The sequence below is a fragment of the Hemicordylus capensis genome, chromosome 2 (genome assembly GCF_027244095.1).
Source record: "Hemicordylus capensis ecotype Gifberg chromosome 2, rHemCap1.1.pri, whole genome shotgun sequence".
Taxonomy (NCBI): domain Eukaryota; kingdom Metazoa; phylum Chordata; class Lepidosauria; order Squamata; family Cordylidae; genus Hemicordylus; species Hemicordylus capensis.
The window spans coordinates 266,358,740-266,370,558 of record NC_069658.1 but is presented as its reverse complement, the minus strand read 5'-3'; the positions used below and the strand labels follow the sequence as shown (position 1 = coordinate 266,370,558).

The 11,819-nt window shown below is 43.0% G+C and overlaps 1 protein-coding gene across 16 annotated transcripts in view; it reads left to right on the top strand.

Annotated features, from left to right (window-relative positions):
* Positions 1 to 337: 337 nt before the first annotated feature.
* The window catches only part of IHO1 (interactor of HORMAD1 1), an 86,993-nt gene continuing 75,511 nt past the window's right edge, over positions 338 to 11,819 (top strand). For 3 of the 16 annotated variants that reach the window (XM_053301514.1, XM_053301518.1, XM_053301516.1), the window contains exon 1: positions 8,693 to 8,860. In XM_053301514.1, the coding sequence (XP_053157489.1) occupies positions 8,827 to 8,860 (34 nt within the window). In that variant the 5' untranslated portion in view covers positions 8,693 to 8,826. The other 13 variants (XM_053301508.1, XM_053301507.1, XM_053301505.1 and 10 more) reach the window with 9 other exon arrangements.

Sequence of the window (11,819 nt, the reverse complement as noted above, 5' to 3'; positions counted from 1 at the left end):
CAACACCTTCTGCTTCTGAGGGGAAAAGGTGGTAAAACTTTTGTTTTCTCACCAGCCATTTCACAGCTTTGTGTTCCTTGGGGTAAAGGGGTTTGATACATTAAGCTTTTAGTGTGGAGGGGTTAATCCCACAACATGAGATATAAACAACTATGGAGGGGGAATGGGCAGGGAAATTATGCACAGAATCATCTTTATATTAATTCTCCTGGGTGTGCCTTGGAATGTGCGTCCCAGCACCCAGCTGATTGACTGGGCAGCGGACGCGCCTGATTGGCTGAGGTGCACCCAGGAGGATTGGTCGCCGCGGCAGCGGGCCTGGTCGCGGAGGCCAGAGGCAGTGGCGGGCCTGGCCCGCCCATGGAGGCAAGGCCCAGGAGTGGGGAAAGAAAGTGCGGGGGCAGAAGTGGCGGTGGGGAGGAGAGGAGGCTGGGCCCAGAAGCGGAGACTGGGGCAGAAGGTGTGGGGGAAGAGGTAACCGCCAGCTCCAAAAAGCGCACAGATGCTCTGTGCGGGGTCGGCTAGTATTGGCTGAGGCGCACCCAGGAAGATTGGTCGCCGCGGTAGCGGCAGGCTTGGCCGCAGAGGCCAGAGGCAGCGGCAGGCCCAGTCGTGGAGGCAAGGCCCGGGGGGGAGTGGGGGGCAGAAGTGGCTGTGGGGAGGAGATGCAGCTGGGCCTGGAAGTGGAGACTGGGACAGAAGGTGGAGGGGGAAGAGGTAACCGCCAGCTCCAAAGAGCACACAGATGCTCTGTGCGGGGTCGGCTAGTATAACCTATTCCATGATCCTTTTCTCTCCCTATAACCTCAGCAAATATTGATCAAAACATTAAACTGCCCTTCACCAGACATTAACTCTTGAAACTTTAGTAATGAATGAACATCAGCTGGGACTGAGCATCAGTGCCCTGCCTCCCCACCAAAAAACCCAGAAAACAGGGGAGAAAAATTAAATTTGCATATGAAATAAGACCCAAGTTAGAGTAGATATTCCTGTCTTTGTTGCTAACTTGTGTTTTCACCATGCTCAGCCACTGGCTCAATTAACACACCCACCAAGGATACACTATACACATATTGTTGCAGGTCTATTCTTGTCTAATGTAATTGGCATTAATTGGCCTTTTTCCACATATGAGGCTTAAATTAATTGGTGCTCACATCAGTATATAATGAGAAAGTAAAACCTTTTGTGGTGACAATATACCATCAACTTCTCTTTCATGTTATATCTTGTATTAACAACATTTGCACATGGCACTAGATATAGATATATAGAAAAACGACCTTTGTTTTTACAGGGAAAGCAGAGTATAAAATTTTAAAATAATTACAATAAATAAATCAGTGAGCCTCAAAGGTGCTTTTTAGTGTTAAAACTGTCAAATAAAAGAATAGAAATGATAAGCATGCCACCTCTTCAGTCTAAACAGGCATTACAGTCCACCCCAGCCTGCACACTTGAGAAATGACTGTGTAGGAATCCAGCAGCTTGAACCACAACAGCATTTGCTTTGAAGAAAATTTATTGTCACAAAGGAAAAATATTTGGGGAATATCCTTCCCTTCTCCTTCAGCCTGTTCAACTCTTTCACAGGATATTGAAACAATGAATAGTAAATAAGTCATTACATCTGCATAACCAAGACTGAAAATCTTCCCTTAGAGAATATGTAGCTCATGGATAATTCACCTAGCCATTGTGACGGGAATATTTAGTTCCCTGTAATTTCTCCAGTAAGCGCAATTCCCATGGTGTTTATATATTACAAACATTGGTTTTGTTTGCATATTAGCATGCCCTTCTGACAGCAGACAAATACAGAAAGCCTTTGCACCCTGAGGCTAAAGTCTATCATTACATAATTACAAAGCTATAATGGTAAAAGAAACCTTCTGCTGCTATGCTCTCTTTGTCCAGTTATGTGCTATAAATGCCTTGCCCTACAGCTCTCCAGCAGTGTACCGATGGTGAAGAAAGAAATTAAGACTGAAGTCCTACACATTCCTACTAGGATAAAATCCTACTGAAATTTGAATAAACATGCAGAGCATCTACTGGTATGTGAAAGAGCATAGATTTATCAAAACCTAGACATACTGCCCAACTTTCTGGTTTGACTTGGAATTTTAATTCTGTGTTTTGCTAGGGCCCTTGCGGTTATGCAGGGTAGGGGTTTTTGGTTTTTTTTAACATCTCTCGCTCCTTCTCTGAGAACTCTTGCCCCTTCTATTTTGAGGCAAACCCGCCTCCCCCTCCTACTTTTCCAGTATCCCTTGCTTTTGTTGTTTGTCCCAGCAACTCCAATGTGGCAGAACTTTGATCTGAACCTTGGGGGGGAACAATGACCGGGAACAGTAACTGACTGACTGCTCCACCCCCGGCCCACAGAAGCCCTGCCTCTCTCTCAAGCAGAAAAACAGAGGCGTAACTAGGGAAAATGGCGCCCGGGGCAAGCACTGAAATGGCGCCCCCCGCGCCCCCCTGCCCTCCCAACATACTACATTATACTTAGGTTTTTCCTCACAAGCGCCCACCGCCGCCAAGCCAGGACACTGACTGGCCGCCAGGCGCCAGCAAAGCAATGGGGGGGAGGGCGCGGGTGGCGCGGAAGGGACCGCTCGTGGGGGAGGGGCGCCGACACGCTCCCTTGACTGCTGCAGCGCTGCTGCACTGAGCAGGAAACATTTGTATTAACAAAAAAAAATTTAAAAAAATCTTTAAAATTTTTTTGTCATGGCGGCGCCCCCCACGTGACCAGAAAATATGGTGCCCGGGGCACGTGCCCCCCCTGCCCCCCCTATAGTTACGCCTCTGCAGAAAAAAAGCTTGTTGTTGTTTTAGCAAAACCTCCATTTGTAGTCAATAGTAGGGTAGTTTTGTATTCTATCTAGCAATCTTTTATGGTTTGTTAATGAGAGGTTTGTCCCTGTGGGGACCGGATAGAGAAAGTGGGGGGTGGAGTCAGAATGAAAAAGGGAGGGAAAGGAGAAGGAGAAAAACTGAGTTGTTTCTGAATAAAGCTTAGTTAAACAAACGTAAGATTGTGTCATGTTTAAGAGGGAAGCAACTATAAAAGGTAGCTTATCCATTGCAGCTCATAATCATTTACAATATTGTACCCATAGTCACTGCTTCTCAGTCTCCCACCTATTTCCCCTTCTTCTCTGTCAATAAACTGCCTTGAGACATTTTTGGAAGGGCAGTATAGAAATCAAATAAATAATAAAAGTAAAATAAATAACTATTTGGATGGAGGCAGCATTTTATTTGTTTGTTGCATTTTTATACCACCCCATCCAAAGGGTCTGGGTGGTGCACAACAATAATAAACACACACACACACACACACACACACACACACACACACACACACACACCAATCATTTGAAACAATCAATACAAGAACAAAGATATTTAAGCCATTTAAAACCATTAAAACAATTAAAAACATGTAAAAGCAGCATGGTGACTAATATTTACTCCAGCCTGTTACTTGAATGCCTAGAAGTTGCATTTGAACTGCAACCACAGTTAGGCTCACCTTGCAATTGGGGATACATTAGGTAGGGTAGTTCACATGACCATAAACTGGGTAGTGGATGAGTGAGTCCTACCCAGTTTCATGAGCTGGGCAGGCTCCCATTTTGCAATTGTGTGTTAGATAAAAACAAAGGTTGGAGGCAGGGAGCTTGATTGTCTGTCAAGCCCCAGCCAGGTAGGATGAGCACGCCCTGTCCAGATTCCATCCCCAGCTTCTGAATGAGGTAGGCAGAAAAATTGTCTTACCCAGCTGAGGCTTGACGGATGATCCAGATTCCCACCTCTGACCTTGTTTTTATCTAACACGCAATCACAAATGAGGAGCACACCCAGCTCCTGAACTGGAGTAGGAGACGCTCACCCTAGTAATCATTGTGTGAACTGCCCAGTTTTCTATCAACATCACAAGTGGGACTCCTATTACTAGTTCTTTCCAAGAAAGACTCTGTTTCAAGGGCATTTTAAAAATGCATTTTCCCCATATCATTTGACTTAGCGTACTTGCTTTAGTCATGCAAGTTGTTTGCTCTGCTGTCATCTTCATGCAGTGTGCCTACTCTTTGATTGTGGTCCACATCGTTCTCAGTTGTGCGTTGATCTGTGTGAGACTGATGTGACAGAAAAGTTACATTCTACTTAAAAGCTTGTTATATTCAAAATTGTTACGGCTTTTTGCCTGCCTTAGTGTGTTATGCTGATGCTGTATGCTGCTTGAAAATAAAGATTCAGGCTATAAATAGGATGGATAAATACTCAGGAGATAGAAGACAGATCAGTCCCTGACTTCCTTCTGCTCATTAGTACTGGTTATGTTGGAGATGTGTACCAATTTCTGATGCCAAGCTATACTTATTTGTTCATGAACAATTTATTTCTTCATGGAGTGCATCTGCATTTTCCTTCCTTTGCCTTCTCTTATAGTATGATGGAGGAAAATGCTGTAGCTTCCTCTGCCTTTATGAGAGCATTTTGTAAGGCCTGTTTTGATAAAATGTTTCAACCCTTGTAGATGTGATTCTGTTAAATCCTTTTTTCTGACACCTTTCAATTAGATCATCTTTTGGGAAGATTTCCTGTCTTCATGTTGCTCTTTGGAGAATAAGCAGAGGAATGGTTAGCAAGCACAAGGAATGCAAACATCAGTATTCTAACGGAGAGGCACCTGGATGAGAAAACAGCTCAAAGTCTCTTCTGTATTTTCAAAGTACTAAAAACTACCAGCCAGAATGAAATGGCCTCTGTAGAATTTTGTTCCGCCCTTTGTCAGAACCTATTACAAAATTCTTTGTGCCACATGATGAAAAAAGAACTGGAGGCCTGAACTGCAGGGTTAGGATTAATGTAATGTCTCATTAGGAAACTTGCAGTGCAAACCTGTCCCCAGTTTATGCCCGCTGGCTGGGATACATTAATGAATCAAACCAGTCTGAAAGGCCAGTTTCACATATTCATCCTAGGTCTTTGTTAAAACAATGTTGAGAGACCACTATATTTAACATTTGTAGGAAATGTCCACAATGTCATATGCAATGCCTATGAAAATAATGACATTAGGGATAAGACCTGTCTTGTCTAGCCTGTGGTTACAATGAGTCTTACCTGCTTTGCCTGGGCTGTGTGTGTGTTAAAATTCTGCCAGTCACACTGATTCTGCTAGTCCCTGTTCTGCCACTCCAACAAGCTGAGATCTGCACAGTCTCCATGAACTGTTCAGATTTTAGGTGCACAAAATCACTATGTCTGAAGCTCCAAAAACCCTCTAGAATGCCTATATGTGCTAATTGTATACCAATTGAATGGCCATGGCTTAATCCAGACAATCCTGAAAATTGGTGAAATGCTAAGGATTCTGTAAGAGATCCCTAGCTACCCCTCACTGAGCTGCAATGTCTAGTCTGGAAACATCTTATTAGGCTTGACCTCCTCTTACTAACTTTAAGCCACCTTGACCAATTTGAGGTGGGCACATGAACATTTTGAGCTGCTGCTCAATGGCAGACTGCCAGGTTTTGAGCACATTATTCTGTCTGCTAATTAAGATCATTGTCAGAGGCTCTGCTTTGTGTTCTGCCACCTGTGAAGGCTTGGCTGGCGGCAACAAACGATAGCGCTTTCTCAGTAGCAGCTCCTGCTTTGTGAAACTCCCTGCCCCTAGAAACTTCCATGGCCAGGCCCCCATACTGCAGATATTCCAGCAGGTTGTTGGCACCTTTCCATTTTGGCAGGTATTTGGTCTGAACTGTTTGTTTGTCACCTGGCTGTGTAAATATGTTGTTTAGCCTACTTTCCAGTAGGTTTATGAGATCACACGGCATTCTCTGTGTGTGTGTCCCCCATCAACTTCACAATGCCTGGACCAATATGAGCCAAATCGGGTACAGTTGTAGGGACACAAAGGGACACCTCAACGGCATAGTTTGTGATGATGTCATCCACCCCAGTCCAAGATGGCAGATGTGTAAACTTTGGAGGTGCAAGTGGGCTAACTTGTGAACCACTTAACCGATTTGAACCAAATTCGCTACAGCTATAGGGAAACATAGGGATGCCCAAATGGCATGGTGTGTGATGATGCAATCCACTCCAATTCAAAATGGCAGCCACATGAACATCCGAGGAGCAAGCAGGCTAATTTGTGAACTGTCTAACCTATTGAAACCAAATTGCATACAGTTGCAGTGAGTGACACACAGGGACACTTCAGCAGCATAGTTTGTGATGCCATCCACCCCGATCCAAGATGGTGGACGCATACACGTTGGAGGTACAAGTGGGCTAACTTGTGAACAGCTTAACCGATTTCAACTAAATTTGCTACAGCTGTAGGGACACATAGGGACACCTCAACAGTGTAGATTGTGACAATGTCCTCCAACCCAGTTCAAGACGGCAGACACATAGACATGTGAGGCGCAAGTGGGCTAACTTGTGAACCGCTTAACTGATTTGAACCAAATTTGCTACAGCTGTAGAGACACATAGGGACACCTCAACGGCATAGATTGTGATGTCATCCAATCCAATTCAAGATGGCAGACATGTAAACTTTTGAGGCACAAGTGCACTAACTTGTGTACAGTCTAACTGATTTGAACCAAATTTACTACAGCTGTATGGACACATAGAGATGTCCCAATGGTGTAGTTTGTGATGATGTCATCCACCTTGATCCAAGATGGTGGATGTGTGAACCTTTGAGGCACAAGTGCACTAACTTGAGGACTGTCTAACCAATTTCAACCGAATTTGATACAGTTGTAGTGAGTGACACACAGGGATATCTCAATGGTATAGTTTGTAATAATGCCATCCACCCTGATCCAAGATGGTGGATGTATGAACATTTGAGGTGCAAGAGATCTAACTTGTGAACCTCGATTTGAACCAAATTTAGTCCAGTTGTAGAGAAAGTGAAAGGAAAGTAGGCTGATTAGTTCTTACTAGAACAATTTGTTATCTTTATTTTTACTGCTGTTGCTATTGCTATCATTTTTTAGCCTACTTTTCTTATGGAAAGTAAGCTTAGGAGATCACCCTGCTTTCTCTGTGTATCTGTATGCATCCATGTCCGTGTGTGTCCCAATCAACTAGGCAATGCCTGGACCAATTTGAAACAGATTTGGTACAGTTGTAGGGACACAGAGGGACACCTCAATTGTATAGTTGTGATGATGTCATCCACCCCAAATCAAGACGGTGGATGCGTTAATGTATGAGGCACACATGCACTAACTTGTGAGCCACCTAACCAATTTGAAACGAATTTGATACAGTTTTAGGTACACATAGGGATACTTTAACAGCATAGTTTGTGATGATGTAATCCAGTTCAAGATGGTGGACATGTGAACGGAAGTGGGAACAGATTTGAACCAAATTTAGTATAGGTGTAGTGACACATAGAGACACCTCAGTGGCATAGTTCGTGATTATGTCAACCACCCCAGTTCAAGATGGTTTGAGCCGCAAGTGGGCTAATTTGTGAGCTGCCTAATCAATTTGGCCCAAATTTGATACAGTTGTAGGGATACCGCAGTGGCATAGTTTGTGATTATGATCCACCCCAGTTCAGGATGTCAGATGCATGAACATTTGAGGTGGATGGTAATTATCAATTAAGATGATAGTGAAAGGAAATCAAGCAGATAAGTTCTTACCAGAACTACTACTTCTTGTTTTTAGTGTTATTTTAAAAATGGTTTTTATGTCTCATTTTAAGTTGCTTTGATGGCTCATAACTGGGCCAAAAGATGGCCTATAAATACTATTAAGGAATGAATTAATAAAGCCAAGTGTATTATTTCTATAATTAATTAACTACTATACCTGAGTACATTAACATCTATCTATCTATCTATCTATCTATCTATCTATCTATCTATCTAAAGCTGTCTAGGCCTCACTCATCTGCCGAATGGCATGAAACTCCCAGACCAAACCATGAAAGATAGAAACATGTCATTTTACAAGTTGAATGTTTTAAATTATTTTAACAATATTTTGTTTTTGTTGTGTGTCCCCCCGCAATAATTAATTTGCTAGGAAATGTGGGGAAATGTGGGAAGAGAGCTGGTCTTGTGGTAGCAAGCATACATTGTCCCCTTTGCTAAGCAGGGTCCACCCTGGTTTGCATTTGAATGGGAGACTACATGTGAACACTGTAAGATGTTCCCCTTATGGGATGTGGCTGCTCTGGGAAGAGCAAAAGGTTACAAGTTCCCTCCCTGGTATCTCCAAGATAGGGCCAAGAGATACTCCTGCCCTGATTTGGAGTAGTCGCTACCAATCTGTGTAGACAATACTGAGCTAGATGGACCAGTGGTATAAGGCAGCTCCCTATCTTCCTGTGTTCCTCTCTCATTGGAAAAGCATAGGAAATTAAACCTTTGGACAAACTGTGGCAGTTTTCTTGGGTACTTTTCGAGACAGAAAGAAACTATATTTTCACTGAATTATGAAGCAATGGACAAGCTATATTTTTCCAGTTCATTGCATTTCAATCCATGTTGGATTGCTATGCAAATATCTTAAGAAATAAAAAAGCATGAGAAAGCTTAAGTGCTAGAGTATAAACACATCTTTCTAAGCACATAAACTCTTCTGCACATGACCTAGCAACAAGTGAAGAGGGGAGAGTGTGCATGATCATTTTGTGGTACAGGAGGAATGCCTTCAAATTGCAAACCCAGTTTATTATTGCCATGTTTGTTCTTTTGTTTTCTCTTGTGAAGATTTATTTATGAGAGGCTTGTTGAGCCAGATTGTTGAGGTCTTAACTGAAAGATGTGGGTGGCAGATGTTAGAAGAATGTCTTCAGGTAATAGGAGAAATCAGTGTCTAAGATCTGTGAAGCAGTATAAATAGTTGTGAAATTAAGTCTGTCTGGAGTGGAAAGTGGGAGCACAGAGTTTCTGTGAACTATTCTGGAGCAATCATTATGTTTCTAATATTTTTCACAATATCAAGCCATTAAAATCTCAGCATTGCTTTCAAGAGTGTTCTGGAGTCTAGGAGGCGGCCAATCCTGAAGGGTTGACGACAACGTTATCTGTGAGGGGTTCTGTTGCTGCAGCTTAAATTGATTTTCAACATTTAAAAAAAAGTTGAAGAATTTGCAACCCTTTGATCATTCATTGATTGATTGATTAAGTGCCGTCAAGTCGGTGTCAACATACAACAACAAAATATAAAACTCTAAACAAAACCTGTGAGGACTGATCCGCCCCCTATGGGATATCCGAGGGGCGGCGCCTCAAAAGCGGAAATATTCTTAGATAGTATATACAGAGGTTATCCTGTGTACTGCACAAGGAACATGGTTCGAAACTTTGTAAAGTTATTGCAAATAGAAGGGGGAAATATGAGGAACGCAGGGTCATCTGTTCTAAAGCAGGGCAGGGAGGAAATGGGATGACGACGTCACTGACACCGTAGCAGGGGCGGAAGGCAAGGTGCGCCTTTTGGACCTGTGTGAATAAACTTTGTGATGACGGGGTTATCGCGGTGGGTGGGGGTTAAATTCTTTGTGAGGGAGTGAGTGTGTTGACGTCGTTCCGTCAAAGGACTAGAGAGGGGGATTTTATTTGGGTTCAAGAACTGCCTCAGTGTAAAGTGGGGTGGGGGAGGTTGTGTGACAGAGACTGCTAGGTAGAGGCGGCGCGGTCTTGTGTATATTTGGCGCGCGCCTCTTTTGCAAGCTCCACCAATATGGAACGCGTCGCGCACATCTCATTGCCTGAGGAAAACAGAGACCTTCTCCGCTCTCTGGTCTGGCTCGTTCGTGAAGATTCTTAGGGAGGGGCGTCGTCAGGTGCCTCGCGCGCGCAGTTAAAAACTCCCGCCCGCGGGGCGTGAAACTTGCTCACCTGGAAACGTCAGGGGAAGAACGGGGCGTCGACATACTGGTTTCGCCACTACAGTACAGGAGAGCAGCTGTTAATTTTCCCTATGCAAGGGGCGGGGGATCTCTGGGACCGCATAGAGTGTGCTACTACTGCTTCCTCTTATTCAAAGTAGGGTGCTATGCCAATTTTTGTTTTATTTTTCATTGTAATGGCTGCATAGATGAGTGGGAGTTTTACAATGGAGTGTTTTCCACCTATGCAGAGACCGGGAAAGATCTATTGGATTTGTTTGTATCTGTCCAGAAGCTGTTAAAAGGCTCAGGAGCTGAGTCAGATAAAAAGGGGGCAACAAATCTAAAGCAGACAGGCAGTGTGGGTAGTACTTTGCCCAATGCAAAGCAGTCCTACTGTTCTTAAAATGTGTACATACATAATAATAATAATAATTTGTTAGCTGTCCAATAACAAATTGTTTTGTGGATGGCTTAAAACAGCATTAAAATATCAAGTAAAAACATAACACATGAAATAACACACACACATTACAAAATAAAATCCAAAACAATTTTAAATCTTTTTTAAAAGTCTGTTTTTAAAATCAAAATTTAAAAGGCCTGAGTGAACAAAAACTATATATATACACAGAAGAAAGTCAAATGGATTCCTTGCCATAAGAACTCAGACCAGCACTGTAGCTTTATGTCCTATCCTCAAGACAACTTTGTCAGATAGGCTAGGCAGAGATAGCTTGCTAAAGCCCATTTGGTGTGCTTCAGGATTAAGTAGGAACTGAATGGCTGAGGCCCTTACAGCCAAACCCAACATGCCACCTATTGCATATAAGGTTGCCAACCTTCCAGGACTGGTCTAGGGTCTCCAGGAATTGGCATCAATCTCTAGGAGACAACTGAAAGCAATCTTAGAAATTGTAATGGTATGATACTATAAAAGATGGCTTGATGGCCAGAGCAGCCCCATCCCCTAAAGGGAATATTTTAGATTAGAAGGGCTATAGTGCTGTAGGCATTAAAAAGGGAGTTACAGTAGCATTTTGTACAAATGCTAACATGCACTAAGGACATGCTTTGATTATTTGTGCAGAAAGCCCCAAGCCTTGCTAGCTCGGATGCTTGTAGTTTTTTGAAATCCAAGTCAGAAGTACAGTACATTGCAATGAGACTGGACAGTTGTAGATTTTCAAGAGCATTCTCCTCACCAAATGCTCTGCTCTTGACTAATTGCTGGGAATAGCAAGGTTGCAGTGGGTCCTGGGACGAGAAGTAAAGATGGGCCTCTGGGATTCCTGCTACCCACCTGGTTGCTGCAGAAAAACTACAGATATGGTGAAAAACCAAATATTGTTATGCCCTTTTGTTGCCCCTGAAAATAATATCACACCTCTCTGATCAGGAGCCAGCAGCTTGTGTCAATGAGTCAGGGAGGTAGAAGGAGAAAGCAAAGAGTGGGCTGTTTCCCAGAAGCCAGTGAGCCCACCTTCCTCATCGGCCCAAGGACATTTGTTCCCCACACTTGCTCAATTATAGCTATGCCCTTGAGTAGTTGGACGTTCTCTTTGGATTGATCACCATTTTGTATGGGCCAGAAGCAAAGAGGTTTGATTGAAAAAGAAGCAAAGCAACATCACAAACTGGAGGAAGCCCCAGTTTATATTAAATATTTACTTGACGTTAGAATAGTAAAGGGTTTGCATCTAAGAATACTGAGGTAGTGTTTCAATTATCAGCCAACTATCTTAATTAGGTGCTGCAAACAGATGTGATATCCTTTACATTAATAAGCTTGGCTGAAAAATGCCACTCTTTCTTGATTAAAAAGGAGCAAAAGTAAAAGTATTTGGCAACATCCTTTAAGATAAAAGTATGTTTCTGGCACACTTTCAGACCTCCCATTATTTAGAAGTAAATAAAGTAA